Source organism: Mugil cephalus, chromosome 19, assembly GCF_022458985.1.
Source record: "Mugil cephalus isolate CIBA_MC_2020 chromosome 19, CIBA_Mcephalus_1.1, whole genome shotgun sequence".
Lineage (NCBI taxonomy): Eukaryota > Metazoa > Chordata > Actinopteri > Mugiliformes > Mugilidae > Mugil > Mugil cephalus.
This window is the reverse complement of record NC_061788.1, coordinates 12,991,437-13,013,105: the sequence shown is the minus strand read 5'-3', so window position 1 is coordinate 13,013,105 and position 21,669 is coordinate 12,991,437. Positions and strand designations below refer to the sequence as shown.

The window sequence follows — 21,669 nt, the reverse complement described above, 5'->3', positions numbered from 1 at the left end:
CTAATCTTGGATCATGATGGCCCATTGTTACAGTTTTCCGTAGCTCTTGAAATATAGATGAAGTCTGATTGTCTGGTTGTAAGATGAGACGTTATAGACTCTTGATGCTGTTTGTTCTCATTGGTCTCCGTTTTCCATTTTGTATTGAGTCACTGCTTTATCCTGCCGCCTTACGTGTTTTCTGCTGGAGATCAGGTGTCCTGTGGTGAGCTAGCTGCAGTGCTATATATGGCAGATGAGCTTTTGAAATTGCTTCTTGGATGTTACGCTTTGATGGCCATCGGGTTTAAATTATATTGTGCATATATGTTGACGCAGCGTTACGTACCATTTGTTGCCATGAGTGCTGTCTTATCTGCTACCCGCGTCACATTTAGATCTATTTACCTGCGTAAACACACTTCAGCGCTCCGTGATAGCATCTCAGCGCCGCCATGCTATCGCTCTCTCCGTCTGAGTGTGCCTCTCTCTCACTCTTCCTTATGTTTGTCCCACGTTCGGCTGAAAATGCTTCCGTAGCCATGGTGACCGATCCCAAAGGGAAAAGTTGAGGTTGAATCTATTTCTCACTCTCTTTCCCTCATTTGTCTCGTGCCTTGTTGCAATCTAATGCTTTCGCACACACTGACACACGTGCGCACGCGGATGCACGTCAGAATGTAAGAGCAGAGAGGATTCAGTCTGTGAGTCACATGTGTTACTTCTTTTGGGCTGATGTAAAAGAATTGCTGGGAAAGGCCTAGGCTGTGGACTGAGTAAAGGATGAGTTTCGTCTCGAGGACCTTCAGCCATTAAGTCATTACACCAAAGGCAAATGGAGACAGATGAACCTTGACCCAGACATGTGGGTGTCAGACGCCTAAGATTGCTTTTAAATTGTATCAGTTCAGCAAGTGGCCCACACATTGAAGTTCAAGTGATAAAGCCGTCTAGTGACTGTGTGTTAATTATGACGTAAAGAAAGGAGGAAGTCAGGAGAAGTTGCTGTAGTGACTAGTTTGGAAAGGGAGGTGTTGGGCTACAGTGGAGGAAAATCCTGGTCACGATCATCAAGCGTTTCACTTTTGGTCGATAAAGGTAATTTATTACCCAGCTACATCCTCAACGAATCTCTCTTGAAATCAGCTCTTCATTTTTGAAAAAATAATAACAATTATAATAACGGCAAATTCACAAAAGTACAGTTCAGTTGTAAAATAACTTTCCTTTCATTTTTAAATCCTAATCAGAGGCTTTAATAGTTTCCCTCTGGAAAGACACAGTCTGGAAGATAAAACTGAAAATTTAAAAATGCAGGACATACAATTTTCATAATTCATAATAAACTGTTTTTAAATATTAATAACCAGTTCTGTTCCCGTGGCAAAATAAAGTTTGTTTTAGTCTTAATCAAAAAAAATTTAAATTAGTTCCCCTTGCTTCCCCCCTGTCCGCACCTCCCTTCCTTTGTCTATTTTTGGTTTCCGTATTTCCATCTCTCTCCTGCTGTTTCGGTTCTATCCCTCAAGATTTAGTCACTTTCTCCTCCTCATTCTCCCAATTTCACGTGCGTGCCTCCGCTAAATCAGTCCCATGCTGCCATTCAACCCTTTTCCTTCTCCGTTTTGTCACCCCTAATGCCTCCCTGCACGCGCACACCTTCCCGCACGCTCCGTTAATTTCTGCCCTTCCCCTCTCTTATTCTCTCATTTCTAACCTCGCTTCTTCTCGCGTTCCCACCCTTCCTCCGCTCTTTCTCCTCCTCCTCCTGTTACTTCCTTTCTCCCTCTCGGCCCCTCTGCCTTCTCCCCTGAGTCGGAGAGACAGACAGGAAGGAAATGTGTAATGAGACGGCCATATCGAGCACACTGCCCAAATTGACCTGGAATGAATGGAGGCACTGATCAGCTCCTGCTAAAGCGCTGCAGATTAAGAAGCAAGGGGGTAGCCCGAGATGAATACGACCAGTAGACAGATTTCACGCTCAAACATGTTTATGTCGTCGATCTGCGGAGCAAAGTACACAACAGACGCCCCTGTGTGCGCGTTAACTTGAGGATGTGTAAGTGTTATTTCATTTTCCGTGAACATTATTTGACGCGGTATATACTGTAGTATGAGTGCAGAAATATTTATTTATTTCATATGCATTTTTTTCTTTTCCCATTCAATTTTCTCCAAAATCAATAGTTGGCAGTGCCTGTGAATTTCAGCTGAAGGAGAAAGCAATCTGCATTCAAGGCATTTTCTGTGCTGTTTGAACAGACTTAAGAGGACTGAGAGGCAGACAGGCGTGGCAGCGGATAAAGAGAGTGAAAATTTATCAAAAACACCGGGAGACAGAACGACAGGATGCACTCTCCCAAGTTATTCTATGTTTTGTGATGACCAAAATGTTAGATTATCTATTTCTGAGCCTGTTCTGTGATTATTATTATTATTATTATTTTATTTATTTATTTATTTTTTTCTTAAAGCGACTTCATTTAGTTTAGCTTTCACGCTAATCTGCTCATCTGCCGCGACCGGCCATTCTACTGCTTCTATTAATGAAAATGGACAGGGAGATAGAGATGGGAGGGACACATAACTGTAGAGTGGAGTAGAAGGCCATTAGGGAATTAGTTCACATCTGGACAACCCTAGCTGCCCTCGCCGGTTCACAGCTCATAACGTACAGTATACATTTCATAATTGGGAGGGTTTTAACAACATTGCAGAGATGATAACTTCTGACCTCAATACTTTTAAAAACCTCTATGACCCATTTCATGCTTGGACTTCACCCCCAGCTTTGAAACTCGCTAGCTGCGTTTATATGGTTTTATATGTGTTATATATTTTCTTATTTGTCGTTGTGATTAGAGATTCCAACTGTTTGCTTGGATGCTAAATGAAATAATCTGATAAGACGTTTGTACATGCCCCAAATCACTGTTTTGTTTGTTTTTTTGACAATTTTAAAGTGGTTCTTCCTGGTTTGGAGCCTAGAATATTATGAGAAACATAGAACAACAATTAATAGAAAAATTAATAGAAAAAAATTACCCAGATGGACAGAGACAAGCAGAAACCTTCCATTCCAATGCTGCTTACATCGATTCAGGTCTGTGTCACTGTGTCGTCACAATGTTAGCTGGAGGCCAAACAAAAGGGAAGTTTCAATATGTCACATACTAGCCACTGCCAGTTGTAGACAACTCTGGTTTGGCTTTGGCAATTACATAATGGGATACAGCTACGATTAATATGTAATGCATCATCAGTTTTACACTGGGTAACATTATGGGTTAGACTAAATTGTGACTGAAATTACGTTAAGTTAATGCTTAGTTAGGAGATTCTTGTTGCATGTTAATGCTAATGCTGGCCGCTAGGTAAGGCAACGTTAGCTGTGTGTTGCATCTGCTACGTTACCCTCCACAGTGATTCCACTTACTTCTGGTAATGTCTTTGTAGGAGAAGCCTCACTTGATAGAGACAGCCCCTCTGGACAAAAGTCATTGTTCAAATTCTTCTATTTCAAATCTTGCACATGTCCGTTCAAGACATTGTCATGGGCGTCTAAGGATGTGTACGCCTTCAACTTTTCTTTCATGGAGGCTGGGTTTCTTAGTTATTCTTAATTAGGTACGTGCAAATGTCTGCCCATTGCATGGTGGGCAGTCCTGTCAAATCATCCATCACTCAAATTACATTAAGTTAATCATTATTTGGGGGGTTCTTGTAACGTTCTTGTAACACATTAATGCTAATGCTAAGCGCGAGCTAATGCAATGTTAGTTGCATGTTTCAGGAGTGTCCAAGCAGATGTTGTATTTACTACATTATCCTCCACAGTGGTTCCACTGGACAATTATAGGAATATATAATGTTGGATTTGTAATCATTGATAAGAAATTGTTATACTAAAATGGTTGCCACTCAGTAATAGAATTGCAGCATACCGCTGTAGTTTTTCCATTATATTATCCTGTCTTTTATGTTATCCCATGTAGATCTATTGACCTAATCTCTGTAGTTGACATACATGTGAACTTATTTGTAATGAGTTGATAATCGGATAATTAGTTGTGTGTTGGTAATTATTTATTTATTTATATTATTATAATATTATATTATTTATATTATATTTATATTATTTATCGTTATAATAGCACCTAACAATTACAATAGCGGTTCAACAGTTCTTTCATTGTTTGTTTTAATTTTAACTGTTGCAGCTTGTGTGTGTTCATAACCAGCCACAAACCTGCGGGGACACACACACACACACACACACACACACACACACACACACACACACACACAAAGGGGTGGGTGGGCGCTGTGACATCTTTGTGTGTTGGCAAACATGAGCTTAGCACTGAAGAGCTTTTCAAGCGGGATTAAGCTGCCAAGTGTCAATGAAACAGGCAAGTAGGCCAAAGACCACTAAGATATCGCTTACGCTGCACGGCAACAATCGGTGCCAGTGTGTCTCCTGCGCGCGTGTGCCGCGGCGTGTAAAATAGATGGGACGCGGAAGTGCGCGCCAGATTATTTGTGGAAAAACAGAGGAGAAAATCAGCAGGGCCTATACACACACTCACCGTACGCACATTCACAAGTCCTCTCACAGTCTATGGACCGCGGAGCCCTGGCAGGACCATCTGTTCCTGCTGAAATCAGCACAGCAGGAGCCTACCAGTGCACATACACATACACACAGTTGCAGCATGCTTCAGTGCTGGCATAGTGATAGTCTATTTATTCCCCACACTGACGCAGGACGGTGTCCGCACAACTGATATGGATGCAGAAATATATACTACATATACTACATACCAGAGGGATGGATGGATGGATGGATGGATGGATGGATGGATGGATGGATTCATCTATCCTTGTTAGTCTGTGTCTTAAATTCTCTCAAGTCTTACCCACCATCAGCAGGAACTGCAGACACGTACAGCTCTCCCCATTTTAATAATCGACCGAGGGGAGTAACACTCCTCTGTCAATGTTATCTATTTCCCTCCCAGAAGCAGCATCAGCGGTTTCTCTGCTTTCTGCCTTCTCATCAATACTCTCTGCTCTGACCTCTCCTGGCCTGAACCTGGACCCAGTCAAGGCACCGTGGTTGTGTATAGTATCCCACATACACAGCCTCACGGAAGACTATAAATCTCCAAGGCAAAGCAGTGATTGCGCGTTTTTTTTATTATTGGTAGCCTATGTTATTTTATATCGCAGCCCCGAAAAATAGAGGATACAACAGTGTAAATGCTAACTAAAGGCGGCCCATCAGTGGTAACAGAAATCAATTACAGGGTTCAAAAAAGTTGACCTTGTCTTGTCCGGCTGGTTTTATTGATTGAAATACAAATTTCAATCAATAAACTATACCGCGCTCATTTGTCTTCATCTTTTATATCTCTTTGGTGAAGCACCTCTCATTTGTCCTCTGCATCTGTCTGTCCACCACAGAGTGTGTCTCATGGTGTGTTTGGTTGTTGTCCTGGTTGTGGGCTTCAGTGACCCACTTCTTGATTGCAGGCTCTCAAAAGAAGCAAAGATGTGATTAAAGGTAATAGTCGTTGAACTGCTAAACCCTGTTATTTGGCCGACGTGGACCTGCTGTGTTTAGTCATCACAGCAGCAGGAAAGTAGGCACAGGACCAACAATAAAAACACTAATGCACATTGTTTTTTTTTGTTTGTTTGTATTTTTAAAATAAAATAAAAAAAAGCACAAATCTAATGTTTCTTAATTTCATTGATTTTTAGCAGCACTTGTCCAAAAGTGGAAAAGTTTTATAATTAAAAAAAGAAAATTGCTTCATCAAAAAAGACACAATGAAGAAACATGCACAAATGAGGAGGGCAAGAAAAACGAAATGCACAAACGCGTGATACCTGCAGTGGAACTTAAGAGAAGTAGGAGAGCTAAGATAAATTGGGACAAACCAGGAGCATAAGTTGAGCTCAGTGGGGAAATCAGTGTGGCAGTCAGTAGGAGAAGTAATTGCTTTTGCGTGTCTGTGACTCGGGTCAGTGTGTGTCCACTGTGTAATCCCGTAGAGGATCAAGAACAGATTCATCTATATTTGGACCTTTTCTTCAGAATATGCGATTCTAAAAATTGTCCTGTTCTTGAAAATATCACACGTGCCCTCACAACACACTTGCTATAACATTAACATATATATAAATGCTCAAGAGAACAGTTTTGAAGTCTAATGTAAATCCTTAAGTGAATGAAAGTGTGTGTAACAACTCTAATAAATATGTTTACTTGTATCAGAAATGAGAAGTAAAGCAGAAAGGATTTAAGCCCAATAATACCAGAAGTAGCTGAGCTACCATCCTGAAATGAACATTTCATTAGAGTTCATCCAAAACCGCTGTCGTTCCAAGGTTGTTTTCTTTTGTTTTTCCGACTATCTATGGTCTGAATTTTAATCGCTCTGGCTCAGAGTGTTTTTGATAAAAAGGTTTTAATGAAAATCAGCAGGGCTCCTTGTTTTGATGACAAGATTGAAGGCCATAGTTTTAAATTACTCTGTAATGGTTTAATGGGCCAGTTCCTGACAGAGTTTTCATGGTGCAGTCGGCAGTGGTCTCATCTGTTTATTTTACTAAGTGTAGATGGACAGACACACAGGAAAAAACACGAAACGTAAAAAAGGAGCTGCAAAGTATAAATTGTATGTACTACATATTTGGAGAGAGATGCAGCAAAGAAGTGACAGGAAATAAAGATGTAGATGCCCATCAAGGGCGTGCTCTACAAATCCTGACACAATTTCCCTGCCGTCCTTTGTCCTCCTATCCTCCTGCAGCCTGCTGCATAGCCCCGCATTAATGAGACAGAATGCAGATCATCATCATGCCTCGCCTATGAGATGCATGTTAAAAAGGACTCCATGATACCTCTGAGTAGTTACTGAGCACCTTTTGTATTTGGCTGTTTTTTGGAAATTGTTTCACTGTGCGGCTAACAAAGACGACCATAAATGTATTCAAGAGACAGCTTATGTGGGCTTGTCTCTCAAAGGTCCAAATAAAAGCGCTCACTTAAGAGAGAATTGTTGGCTTTGTGTCAATTTGACTGAATGAATTGAAGTGAAATACAATGAAATGAAATATGGGCTTCCTTTGACCTCGGCTGACTCCTGCCTTCGTAGTATAGCCAATGAACATATCTCGTGCTATGATATCATAAGAAGGACAATGGTTCCCTTTGAAATGTGTCTCATTTCCTCTGTTTGTTTCTCTTTTCCCAAGCTGAGACTTCAGTTAGACTACAAACCTTCTCCCAGAATTGTGGCCGTTTTCCACCCTGGTTGCTGTTACTGTCTTTTCTTTTGTCTTCTTATTTACTAAGGAAATACTGTCTTCATTCTGGAGAGGTATCTGAATGTAAGATTTCATCTGTGGCTTCTTATCTGAAAAGGAAGCTACTTTTCCTGGAACTGGAACGGAAATCATTTCATTGTGGGAAGGAAAAGCTTGCACAACCCAAGACTGAACAATAGTTTGATGTTAAGTATTTATTCGCCTAAATCTGATCCATGGCTGACGTGTTTGTGGCGCTTCCAATAGTTCTGCGGCCAGGTGAAGTTACAGCTGGCAGGTGCTATTTTACTGCTCTGTAGCAACTTTTTCACGTGCTTTCACATATCCTGGCTCCTGACTGTCAGCGAAACCTTTATCTTCTTTATTGTTGTGGCAGTAAAAGAAAAAAAAAAAGAACAGTTCAGATGCAGTAGAGCTTGCAATTTTAAATATTCACTGCACCAAAATCACATGACCGGGGAAGTCACATGATCACGTTCATGTTGAAGTCACAAGCCTCTGATTTACAAACACAGCATGCATAAATAAGCAGTTTGGTTTGAGATAAAATAAGGCCCTCAACCGTGCATCATCCAGGCCGGTTTGCACTCATTTCTATTTTAGTCGACCCATTTACGCTCCAATCTATCTCCTTAGCCTGCTATACTAGATGTGGGGGCATTAAAGATTTTACCTAACAGAAAACATGAGAAGAAATCCAAGAAGGCAATGAGATGGAAATTAAAAATATATGAAGGTGAAATGATGGAGGTTGAGGATGGAATGTGAATCTCGGAACCATCACGTGCATCTTTGTAGAGAATCTTAATATTCATTAAAATTCATCCGTGCATTTTTATATCATCAGTTTATATTTTCAAGAAGAACTGAGAATATGCTCATATTCATTCTCAAAAAGAGACTTATCTGTCATGCTTTTGTGCGTTTTTGTTTTTTTTTACCCCTCTCTCTTTTTCCAGTCATCCAAACCTCTTGGGTTTTATCTTCGTCTATCTAACACTATCTGTTTCTGACCATTTGCCCCTCTCTGCTCCACTGTCTCGCCAGAGTTGAGAAAAACACAAAGCAAAGAGACGTCTCAAGTTGGTAACACCTGTTTACACAATGTACGGTTCATTCACCGCAGCAGAGGTGGTTAGAGAGATGTGTATTGGAGCGTGATTCTGCATTCATTCTGATTATTGCGCACCACCTGGACTTAGGAGTTTGGTTATTGTATGTGTGCTTCTGTCTATATGGGGATGTTTGTCCGGTTAATTAAGGAACACTTTTGCAGATGTTATCCCAGATGCAAACATTACGCCACCAATCACCCTGGAGCCAGGCACACATGTTGGTAATAACATAACCCACAGGCTCCTCCAACACCCTCTCAGCTGCATAATGAATTAAAGCCGATGTGTCAGAAATAGTGTTGGTGAGGAAAGCATTCGTAATTTCTAAAATACTTCTCCCGGGAATAGTTGTGTGAAAGAAAAATCAACAGTTATGCTCTAAAATAACTTCAGACTTAGCTGCCAGAGACACCATCCGCATTTATAGCTGCTCACTTATTTTTCAAAGATTAGTAGCTTCATTGTAGGAGGAGGAGGAGGAGGAGACATCTTTACAACAGGTGGAACGTTTATCAGGCCAAGGACCCTCCAACTGATGGCGAGATTAAGCAGGGACCCCCTACAATATGTGTTAAACTCAGCCTAGTGCATTCAGTATGAAGCTATATGCCATATGTGTATAAAAACGTCTAATCAACCAACGATTTTGCGACCACTGGCGGACCTCCAGTTGAAGACCTATGCTCTACAATATGACATATAACAGCAGGTTAAGAGATGGAACAATCACAGAGAGATCTTTTATCTAACCTTCTCAGACACAGCAAAGAGCTTGAGTTTTAAGCTACAAGATTTAGCCATCAAACCACTCACATTAAGCACATTTAACACCGAAATATGTTGTCGGGTATAGACCAGCAACTTTGAGAGGCACTGAAATGCTTAACAAGCGACTCTTTGGTTTCCTCTCTTTTATGTGGTTATAAATTAAATATATTTAGCTCCTGGGCAGGATTTGTCGGCAAACAAAATACAGTATAATTAAAAGAAATTATAATAATTGAGTCTGCACAACGCCGCGCAGTCCTAAAAAGAAAAAATTGAAAATGAATGGGACAGCGACTTAACAGAGTTGCACTGAAATATAAAAGGAGCACATTGCCGCTAAAGAATGTAAATCAATGCTTTTTTCTTTTTTTTTTTACTTAATTTTATATGATATCTCATTCGAGAACCTGTCCAGGGTGTAACCTGCCTTTCACCTGATGACAGCTGGGACAGGCTCCACCAACACCCACCACCCTAGTGAGGATAAGCAGTAGTAGAAGATGAGATGAGATCAAGAATTTGGAAAGAACCTTCTTTTCAGGGTCCAAATCTTTCTTGCTTTTAGTCACTCTGCAGTCTCTGAAAGTCTCTAAACTTCCTGAAAAGATTTCAGTTTTTTAAAAAAATAAAAATATTTAGCTTGGAATGTTTCCAAAGTATGTTAATCCTATTACGCCAGTAAGCAGAAAATCTAAGCTCTGAAGACAATACATTGAGGAAAAAGCTCCACCAACACTAATTAGCACACGCTCTCTTTCTGCCTTTTGTCAATCTCCCGTCTCCCTTCACTCCGGCTCTTCCACCGCTCATCTTCTTTGATGGTTATCAGATGAGAAAGGTGTAAATTGCTGCTCAGAGCCATCTCAGCAAATTCCCCAGCCGGGCTATCTCGCCTTCATCTTCCACTTTGCTTCCCACCCTGTGTTTTTTTTTTTTTTTTATCCTCGGTGTAGGAAAATAATGCTGTTGCCAACTCTTGGAGAAATAAGGACAAAGCACGGGTGCGTGTTTTTCCGAGGGACGGGAATCTCCAGAGGCCGTACGGTGCTGATATAACTGTGATTTTGAAATATATTGCAACATCGATTATATTATTCTAGCATCAAAAAGTTTAAGTGTTTCCCTTATGAATAAACTTGTGGGAAATAAAATATATTAAATTATTCTGGAACCAAGTAGAGGACTGAATCACCAGAGGACTCGTGGTACGATATTGTCACGTTACTCACAGTATATAGATATATTGCAGTATATTGTGATTTATTACTTCTTCACAAATGCAAATTATGTACCCCAAAAATAATTTTTTTATTTCACAACTTTCTCCTGCATGCAGCCTCCGCCTGCAAAAACTCAACAGCGCCATTTTGTTGACTGGAAAAAAAAAAGAAACAACTAATTTGATTATTCAGGCACCGAGAACCGCAGTTTATATTTTTATAGGTCATGCAAGAAAAACACACGTGTCATCCTCGAATCAATACGTTATTGCCATGTGAAATATCGCTCTCCAGTATCAGATTTTCCCCGCCACCGGTGACGGTGTTTGTGCTTAGAGCAAATCTAGTGTGCACATGCTAATGTCCATGAGCCACAACCGGTGTTAATGAGGCAGCGCTTCTGCCAGTCCCCCCCCTCCCCGCCCTCCTTCTCCTTCTCAGGAGAATAACACACAATCACACATTAATGACCCGGCAGCTTGGTGTGAATAAGAGAAGAAGAAAAATGGGGACTGGAGAGCGGAGAGTGGTTGGATGCGTGCAAAAAGAGATGGATGGGTTGGGGTTGGGAGGGGGGAGGAGTGCATGTTGAAATATAATAACTGGTCAGTGTGAAGCCAAACACCGTGAGGATTTATGAACAAACAGGCAGACTCGGTTTGTACAAGCAATGCTCAGCCGTGCATGTACAAACCTGGTCTACTTAGACACCCGTTGTCCCAGTGGGAGACGGAGGAGGTGAAGGAGAGCATGTTGGTAATCTGAACGTCCTCGGTTTCATTTCGTCTTTGATGCAAAGATCATATGAATGAAATTTTTTATTTTTCTTAACATATTGTAAGCGCATTGCTTGTGATGTGTTTGTCATTGTTGCGCGCTTGATTTTAATTAAAGAAAAATGAGAAGGAGAGAAACAAAGAGAGGGATTTGGTGGTGTCGTCTGGTACCGAATTGTTCCGATAATGAGAATCGAATGGGGGCTGGTACATTGTTATTGTGCTTCTTGGCAGGGTGCTCGTATCTGTGTCTGTGTTTGTGTGCGTGCGCTGTAATCATGTGCGTACAGAGCGAAGTTGCCAAGTCGTGTTGGAGGAGAGCCCCCCACCACCACCCCCACCCCCGCCCCACCTCTAGCAAGGAGACTTGGATTTAAGGTAACGGGCAAATGCGTCGACACTGCTGCTGCCGCCGCTGCTGCCAGGTGTGTTGAGGAGGTAATTGTCAGTGCGGTAGGCCGGCAGCCACTGGCTCAGAGAGGGCGAGCTGGAGAGAAAATGAGGAGCAGCTTCTGGTGGAGTCTGTTTGCACCGGGGAGGGCAGCTCAATATCTGGCGCTGTTGTCTATCCGATTCCCCTCTGTCTCTTTGCACCACTTTGTACTCGTACTTGCACTTTGCGCCTTTTGCCCCATTCTCTCCGTCCTCTACTTGTTCCCATTCTGGGTTATATCCGCTCCTTTCCATTTTCTTTATCTTTCCTCTGCCTAACCCCCCCCCCCACACCCCCCCCCCCACACCCCCCCCCCCCCCTCCATTCTCTCTGCTCTTGTTTTCTCACTCTCTGGTTTCCACTGAGCTCTCACTTAGAGACTGCAGCATCGACGCAGTTAAATCCCCCAGCAGGTCCACTCCATTAGAGGCCAACAGTCACATGTGTATCTATCTAGCTCTGTCCCCGGACACCATCCAGATAAAATTCTAGATGTACAGACGAGACATTGTTTACTTATCAGTTAGAGTGCTTAAAGAAGCTCGTCCAGGGGGTTGTGGTTTGGTCAGGCAAGAACCAACAGTAGAGACATTCAGTCTGGTGTCTGTAATGGACTTTAATAGATGTGCGGTTTTACTTTGGCCTGGGCTCTTGTCATTATATTTTCTTTAATCATGGAAAATGAACGGTGGTTATGAATGAGTGCCTTGTACTTTCCCCACACCTGCCTCAACGTGTGGCACCTGAATCTGCCGGGCCTTTGAGGGCTCAACTTGCGCGAACGCATTCAAGCACTGGCCGCTCCGTAAATGTCATTGCTGTGGTTTGAGCGTGGCCAGATGCGCCTGTGTACTGTCAACGGCGATGCTGTTGACATTTCGCATTGTGAAAGGGAACGTTGTGTATCTGCTCACCTTGGATTGCTCCGTGCTGATAAAAGTGTTTTCATAGCAACACTAAGATGTTTAGTTTACTCTCCAGAGCCATGAGGAGAGCCGGCGGTGGAAGTCATAACAAACTTTAATGTACTTTTTAACGAAATCGGGAATCTATCGCAAGAGGAAGCTGAGACCGTAAAGCTTCGTCGCTGTTTTTGTTTTTTGTGTTCCGATTTTTTTTTTTACCGTCAGGTTTTCGCTCGCTGAAAGAAAGTAAAGCCAGGAAAAGAAACAATTTAGAAGAACCATTACTGTCACACGTTTTGATGGAAGGGCCACTCTGAAACACAAAGGTCTCTTCCTAAGTACTAAACATTGCAGTTTCATGTCCAGCTCTGTGTCTCGTCAGTCTCTTCTCTTTCTGTTTTCCTCCTTCCCCATGTGCTGCTCACCACGCGGTGAAGCGCTGCACTGTGTGACCTCAGAGTAAAGGAGACACGCACTTCGCCGCTGCTTTTTCTGACAAAGGCTGGAAATGCCTGCGTGCATTTAGGCTCGCTGACATCCTTTGAATGAATTATGTGCTCTGCATATCGTAGCCTGGTTACGCACTAGTGACACGTGTTTGCTATCTGTCAGCTGGTCTGCATGTGTGTCCGCTGCGTCCCTACGTGTGCACCAAGGAGGGCACGTCAGGCTCAAATGTGTAACCCAGTGTATTAAAACAAGTACATGTTTGTATTACACCCCCCTCCCACAGACCCCTGACAGCTCATGAAAAATGAATGAAGGCCTGTGTGCGTCCTTGTGTGTTTGTGTCCACATGTCTTTCTCGGCATGGGCTGATCAGCCAGTCTGTCAGATCTTTGACTCCAGGACAGGCCCCTGCACCCCCGCTGTGTCAAACAGTGTCTGTTTAGTGAGGACAAAGAGAAATTGAGTGTTTGGAAGTAAATCAAGGTGTGGGCGTAGTCGTTTTCGTATGGGTCGGGGGTTAGTCTATAATCTTATTAAATCAGCTTTAGCATATTTAGTTTTCACCCGGTATAGGAGAAACTTTTATTTGTACTGATCAGACTTCTCCTCCTCTCTTTGTCTGCCCGTGTCTTAGAAGGACACCTCTTGTGGAGCGGCGGCCAGAGTGACGGAGGAGCACATGAGGAGCGGAAACGACGTGACATCAACATCCTGACCGGTAACCTCGCTTCTGCACCCCGCCCCCCCACCGCGCGCCCAGCAACTCCAGACGCGGGCGTCAGCAGGAAAGGGAACAAGTGGCCACTTCTCCTGCCGGCATGGTAAGGCTCTCTCTGTTTGGGGGGTGCTGGCTGGATGCTTGTGTGTGCGCGCATTGTGCGAGTGGATTAGCCAAACCTGAGTGAGGAAGCGGCCTCCAGACTGCAGGGGGCGGGAGTTCAATCTGATAATTCGCTCTAGATGTGACAGCGGAGATGCTTGATAAGAGCTTGTGTGGACAGGAGTGTATAGATTTGCATTTTGGGGTAGGGGATGGAGAGGCTATAGATTCTTTCGTTGGGGAAAGAGGAGAAGGAAAATGAACTATGGAAGGAAACGTGAGCACGTAGGTGAAAAGAAGGACAGTGGGGATTAATTAATAGTTTAATTACTGGCTGTTCAGTTTGTTCATCTTGTGACTTTGTGGACTCGTTCTCTGGTCTGCCTTTATATTTCCGTACCGGGATGAGCAGTAATCACATTAGTAATTAATTGCTGCTTGTCTATATTAATTTGACATATATTAGATAGCAAGGATGCAATGGATCGTCTTTGATCTCCAGTTTTATATTCAGCGCGCAGACACTGCTGACGTGCCGAGCGAGTAAAGAAAAAGGTTTGTTCCTCGCATAAGCGCATGAGGCCTGTTACAGGAGGAAGGATGCCGTAAAAGAGCTGCTGGGTTGTTTAGGAGGAGTAGAGGATGGCTCCAAAGATCTAAGTGAGCAGTGGAAAGAGAGATGACAAGTGGGAGCAGATAAGACCATAAAAACATAAATGATGGACAGAGACACCAGAGATGAAAAGCTGGGAGGATGTCGAAAGCAGAAAGAGAGATGTGAGGTAGAGATGAGAGGTTAAGAGAAGGGAGAGGTAGAGCGAGAGCGAGACGAGGGATTGATTAATGGTCTTGGCCTGTGACAGTGGGAGCTATTCCCCGTGGGGTGGGGTGGGGGTGTGGGTGAGGGTGTGGGTGGGGGTGGGGGTGGGAGGCGGCAGCAGAGCATAAGATGAATTATTAAAAACTAGAACAAGAGGAGGAATGAGGAAAAACAAGTACAAAAAAAGAAGTAAGTGGATGAGTGCTTTGTAGGGGAGTAAAAAAAGGGGTCTGGGGAGGAGAAAAATGAATGATTGAGAGAGAGCGAAAGAAAACAAGATGTTGCTGAAGGTGCTGAGGTTGGACGTTGCAGGAGAGGGCACATGGCCGAGCTCATAAATAACCAAGGGTAGCGAGACCACTGCATGCCAGTGTTGCAAACACAGTACCTGTGATTAATCTTGACTTATGGTGATGCAGCAAATGCTGACCTTGGCAAAGGTGTCACCATGTGAAGCGCACAACGCACCAACGGCTTCTTTTCACCGACTTTCCACCGAGCCGCTTTCCTCTTTCCGCATTTAATGAATGCACAGTCCCACATTTCTTGCCTGAGTCCTGATTTTTGCATCTGCGCAAGTCGAGTGCAGTGACATGTTATTTTTTTTTTGTATATTTGTCAAGCTTGTTGTGTACTGCGGTTGTTCCACATGCAGTTTTTACACTGTGTTGAATATGAAACGATGTCATAGTTACAGTGTCTCGGTGCACAGTTGATAAAAGCCCCTGGTTAACTTCTGCCATAAAACATCATCGCATATTTCCTCCTTAAATCTATTCTGACATGAGCAAACAAATCAGCAAAGATTAATGATTATTGTTTAACTTAAATGGTGCTGATTGTAAAATGCACTTGTGTTATTTATCTGCAAATGGTTGCTCACACCCTCTCGGACTATAACGCAGATTGAAAACTACATCTATACGCCGATAAACAAACTCTTTCCCCATTAAAAAAAAAAAAAAATGCAGTGGGAAGCAGCAGCCATTAGCATCGACTCTGGAGAATCTCCATTGAGTTGTTGTCTGAAACACAACGGATAACAGAGGCGGCCACCACCTAAGAATCAGACCCGCTGTAATAGTGCAAATATTTGCGACGCAGTGGACAGTGAACAGATTTCTCTCTTGAGGTGTTTGTGCTGCAGTGGCTGTTTTTTTTTTAAATCTTCCCACACATTAAATGATCTGATCTGGATCAAGTTTTTTTTTTGTTTTTTTTTTCTCTCCTGACAGCAGGAGCCCGCATGATCGGGGCTGAACATGAGCGTTGCGGCATGTTAGCCCGTCCCACCAAAATAGATGTTTTATGCTATTTATATGCCATGTTCATCAGGTAAAATCTGCCGCTGCCACAAATGAACGCCTAAAACAAAGCAATGTCAGCTCATCTGCGTTTCCAGCTGGATCGTAATATTTCATGGGCAGGCAATAAACCTTTTAAACCGTGCGGACACATTTGGGGAGGCTGCTTTGTAAGCCTGACTGATTATAGCAGGCTTTACATGAACGTCATCCCTCCTGAAAGGAGACAGTCTGGGAATATTGATGACATGCTCTGTATGTGTACCCTCATTTAAGGTGTTTTAGTTTCCACTATCCCATTTCATCCCACGTTTAGCAGGACAGCCAATTTGGTATTTTTCTGCAGCCGCGAGTGTGGTTTCGTTTATATGTTTTGATATGCGCGTGCTCCCTGCCGCCGTATGCGCGTGTGTGCGTGCGTAACCGACTGTGTGCATGTGGTAATTTGAAAGACAGCGTGAGAGAGAGAGGGTGCACAATAAAACAGGATAGCGGAGTGTGGCCTGCCAAGCAGAGTGCAGATAAATCACAGGATGAATTTTTAATGCAATCTCCCCTAGGCTGCTGGATGTTGCAAAGAAGGCACCGAGTTGTTTTGTTCAGCGTTGCCTGTCCCATCACTCCCAGCCTATTTTGTGACGGCTTTTTGAAGTTTTTGATTGTCGTTTTTTTTTTTTTCTCCCCTTCGACTCTATGTGGTTTCGTGTTGTGTTAAAGACGCGTGACATTTTTTCCGCCAACACTCCAGCAGCAGTTTTGCCTGATATTTGTCGGCGGTGATTTGTGTATCTGGGTTTCACTGTAAGTTTGCTCTGAGGGTTTTTTTTTTTTTTTTGTCCAGTGTTGTGACCTTTCGCACAAACAAACCTTATGTGTCTTCTGCAGCTGGCTAAAAAAAAATGCTTAAATCCAGTTGTTCTTTCCTCCCCTCGTCTCCTTCTGCAGACTTTTTTTCTTCCTTTGTTTGTTCACCTTCAGAGGCTCTCTCCACATCATCTCTCTCTCATCTCACATCCTCTCTTCACATTGTATCGGCGCTGCCATCTAATTACTCAGCCAGCTCTTTATCCACATGACTTATTAAAAGTAAAAGCGCACAAACACGTCGTCAGGCCCACTGCCTAGAGACACATGCGCATCCTGAACAGTAGTCTTAAATGGTGCTCCAAAAATAATAGGCAATAGACACAACTCTGGCAAAGACACAGGTGTAGAGTATCCCTCAAATCACGACTGATATTGCTCCGCCGTGTCTTGTCCTTGGCTTTGGGTCATGTAATTTATAGCAGATGGTTACACGGAGACGGGATGAGATAGGATGAGCAGAGAGGCAGGCAATGAACAGGAAAGTCATCGGATTAGGATGCTCCTTAAGTGAAGTAGCTGCTCCTGACAGGTTGCGTGTCTGGCCACAACACCTTGGACTGAAAAGGTTTTACTACAAGAACAGAAAAGGGGAAAAGGGTGATAGATAGGAAGCCACTGTGGGTAATCTGATTGGATGGGATTTATGTGTCATTTCAGTTTTCAGGTTTTTTTTTTTTTTTGTGCAGGGTTTTCTTTCACTGATGTGTGTGGGTGCAGTTTAGCACACAGTAAGTCGTAAATGCTCTCTAATGTGGTTACGTAACTTGGGCCTGCCAGCTGGTAGCCTTCACTGGAGCGTGAAACGGAGTGTAATTGGTGAGTGTGTGGTCTAAAAGCACTATGGAACAGTGGCATATGAAGGTATATGTAAACACACACGGACACGGCATGGTCTGTGCTGGTGGCTGGTGGCTTTCAGGCTGCTGGGATGTAACTGTTAAATACAGCGTGTTCACATGTGTTTCAGTGGCCAATGGGAATTATGTCAGGGCAAGGTGTTTTTATTTGAACTTCTTTCACACATTTGGCATTTTTTGTCAAAATGCCAATCTACAGTGGCTCTTTATATCAAGGCTCCACAGTGCACTACAATAACCTTTTTTAATAATAATATTAGTTACTTATTTATAATAAATGTTTCTAATAATTTCTGAGGCCATTCAATCCTCAGACATGTTAATATTATTTTAATATTGGCCTAGTGCTATTGATAAATATACATTTGTATTAAATATAATTTTGCATTCAGTATTAGACTATTCAAATAATACACAGGTTCAAATATTATTTTTTTTATTTCAAACTTGTGCAACACACATGGGGTGGCGGTGCAACTGCTGTAAACATACATGACATTTACTGGTGTATGTATAAATAAGTGACAGTTAAAGAAATAATCAGCAGATTCAAGTTTTAACTTTAAACATAGCTAATTGTAGTAGGGGCAGTGAAACCAAGCAGTTTTGGCCTCAGTAGCTGGCTGATGTAAGCTACACTATTAGCCTCCTTCTGCTAATATTGCATCGTGCATCTGGGATTCCACCTGGGGACTGAATAGGCTCTCGGCCAATTGCAGGGAGCCTGACGGAGTTGACGTGTAATATGCGGCCTCGCGATTGGCTCAGCAGCGATAGGGGCGGGGCCTACTGTGAACAGGAAGATTAGATTGACAGAGGCGCACCATGTGAAACGGTGGCATGTTCAGATAGCTCCTATATCGCTGAATGAGTGAAGTGCTGACTGAAAGATGATGTCTTCTGGGAGAAAATTGTGGGAGAAATTTAAAAAAAAATGTATATGAAAAATGTCTGATCAGCCAACGATTTTGAGACCCTCCTGGAGTATCCCAGTGGACCCCCTAGGGGTCACGGACCCCCTGTTGAAGACTTATGCATTAGACCCTCCGAAAATAATAAACTTATACTTGTCATGTTATCATTTGATTTCTGGGATGACGGCGACAGTGGCAATATGCAGCCTGTCAGAGTATAAGACATGAACAGTCAGATAATCATTTAATTAAAATTTATTTTCCATGCGCTGTCTGAGTTCCACCTCCTAAAACCTGCTGCAGATGTGGCGTCTGATCGTGTTAAGGGCAGCTCTGACCTTGTAGCCGTCTTTACTGTAACCTCCAATTTAAATTGTGAGGCATCATTAAGGTTGGCACTGGAACACAACTGAAGGTATTACCTCCGTGGATCAGCTTGAGGTCATTATGCTGAAATTTGACACAAAGCAGTTTTGACACCAGCAGTTGTTATGGATCTTGATCCCTGTGATTTAATTACGATGTCTAATTTATTCTGATCTCACCCACTCAGGTATGCAGCATAGCCGAACATATTAGGCAATTGACCTGCAAATTAGGGCTTGGTCAATGTGTTCACAGTGATATCGAACAGATATATATATATTTTTTTTCCATTAAGTCTGAAAAAACATTGTATTCATATCAAATCACTTGTGAAAATGTGAAATCCTGCACCGGCATTGTATCTCGGCTCCTGACTCATCATGTCACCGGTGTAAATGTCTGCAACGTTATCCGGACACACGCTGGCCTAGGGGGTCGATTCTTGTCACCGAGCCCTCCTTAACTGCCCTGATTTACACGGTGATCAGAGCAGCTGGGCAACCCCCCCCCCCCCCCACCCCCACCCCACCACCACCACCACCACCATGGCCGTGTAGAGCCGGCTCACATGCATAGATACATCGGCACTCGCCTCCCATTGTGGTTTATGGCCGCGGAAGCTCCCATTAGTAACAGCTCATAAAATCCGTAACCACTGATCTGTTAAACACTGCTCCGAGAAGACGCACAAGTGAACACACAGGTAGACGAGGATGCACTTAGATATACAATCATTTTTACTTAATTAAAAGAGGGAAAAGTCACATTCATTTGTCACTTTCATAGCTGGCAGGCCGCAATTGTTTTAATTAACCTTTTAAAACTGTAGTTTACATATTTGGTAATTTATATAGATATATATATGTAACCAGGACATCCTAGCTAGGTGTCTAAATCCCTGGGAAGAGAGTGTTATTCTGCCAAACGTTTGTGTGACACACACTGAGCTACAACGGGCTGTTGTGCAGTGCTTGTTCTCCACTTGGTTAACGGCTTCATCTCACTCACTCTGCTGCAACAGAATGTCACCAGCTCAATTATGACTGGAATGAAGTGTGTATTATCTGTGTCCCCATGCGCATATTTGTGTGCGCACTTGCATTACTCTACGTTATGGCGACTCGCTTCCCTTTTGGGGTCAGAAAGCAAGCCCCCTGTAACCAATTACAGGGCGGGGATTTTCAGCTTTAAGGTTACGATGAGGGCGAGACTCCAGGATGTTGATACGAGTCCACGTAATGAAATGAAGGAAACGTGACTGTGTTTTTCTGTGTGTGCGCGCGCGCGTGTTTGTGCAGGTGGTCCTTGGATTTCAAGTAGATTGATAGTAGCACTCAAGCTACACTATGCACACTACTCGGAAAAGGTCATCTCTCCTTTCTGTGCGCGCGTGTGTTGGTTGCGATGGCTGGTGGCGAGTAGATGTGTGTGTGTGTAGAAAATAAAGGGAAATGTGGGTCTTGGAGATAAGAAGGTCTACTTTGCAGCTTGTTGAGAGCTCCACATGTAGAAGTGCGTTATGCCCCTCAGGCTCCCCGGCATAATGTGATAACCTCTGCTGTTTAAAAATGAACCCCATTCTTCAAATTCACGTTACCAAGTCACAGTGTAAACAATATTTTTTAAAAAAAGAAATGTTATGTTTTTCTGTCTAAAAATGAAGAAAGAAAGGATGAGATGCAGCAGCAGACGAAGCCAAATTAAACTAGAGTGATCAAGGCAGTTAATTATCTGTGCTGTGAGTATTTCTGTTATTGATTAATTTCGCAGCCTGAAGAATTTTCTTTATATGTGCGGCAGTAAATTTTATGCTTTCTTAATAGATTGTAATAAACTCTCGATGTGATCTCGCTCATTTAAATAATATGAATGAATCTTCTCCAGTCTTCCGTTTGACATTTAGCCTCGTAAACCACGGTTCACTGAAAGGACACTTAAAAGGATGTAAGCATCTCACATACAATTTAGGAAAGTGTTTTCAAATGAATGTATATGATCGCTGCAGGATCTAAAGCACAAAAGCCACCTGCTCCTCTTTTTTTCTGTTCATCTCCTGAATTCACTCTCCACTGCTACAATATATATATATTTTTGTCCTTTTTCTTCTGTAAAGATCCCCTCCTCTAGTCTTATCTATCCTCCTCTTTATTGGCTCCTTCTGTTTTCTGTCGCTTATTCTCCTTCGTCCGTCCCCCGGTCTGACGCCTCACACCTGATGTCCCCCGCTTCGGTTTTCCTCCCCCTCGCGCCTCCCGGAGAGAAGAGTAGGAGGGAGCGCATGAGAAAGACTGACGAGCTGACATGAATTCCCATGGCCAAAATGTCGGATTAAGTTAGGGCAGGCTGGCGAGGATGTGAGGACGGTTGGCGAGATGAGTTTCTGATAGCCGCGTGTACTCGTGCAGGCGTGCGAGTCAGGGTCAGCGGCATTAGATGGGAGCTGTCATTGAGTTAAGAATTGATTTCTTTCCCATAAAAGAGACGCACACATACGCTGTGAGCCATTTGCACGCACGCTTGTGGTAGAGCGGGTTATTTTTACTGTATGTCTTCTTCTAATTTTGGATGTATTATGGGCACAAAACAGGCTCCAGCTAGGAGGTGAAAGCCTTGATTTGATGGATTAAACCTCAATCTGTTACTGAAAACCACTCCTCAGTGGTGACCTTGCTGCAGACAAAGGGACAGAGAGTTTGTGATGTATACGGTTATGTATGCGTCCACTGACTTTTAA

At 43.0% G+C, this 21,669-nt stretch overlaps 1 protein-coding gene across 5 annotated transcripts in view; it reads left to right on the top strand.

Moving 5' to 3' along the window:
* LOC124996289 (spermatid perinuclear RNA binding protein) overlaps positions 1–21,669 on the top strand; it is a 77,124-nt gene that overhangs the window by 26,769 nt on the left and 28,686 nt on the right. For 3 of the 5 annotated variants that reach the window (XM_047569124.1, XM_047569123.1, XM_047569127.1), the window contains exon 3: positions 13,622–13,808. In XM_047569124.1, coding sequence (XP_047425080.1) covers positions 13,806–13,808 — 3 coding nt within the window. In that variant the 5' untranslated portion in view covers positions 13,622–13,805. The remainder of the gene's footprint in view (positions 1–13,621; positions 13,809–21,669) is intronic. The other 2 variants (XM_047569126.1, XM_047569125.1) reach the window with 1 other exon arrangement.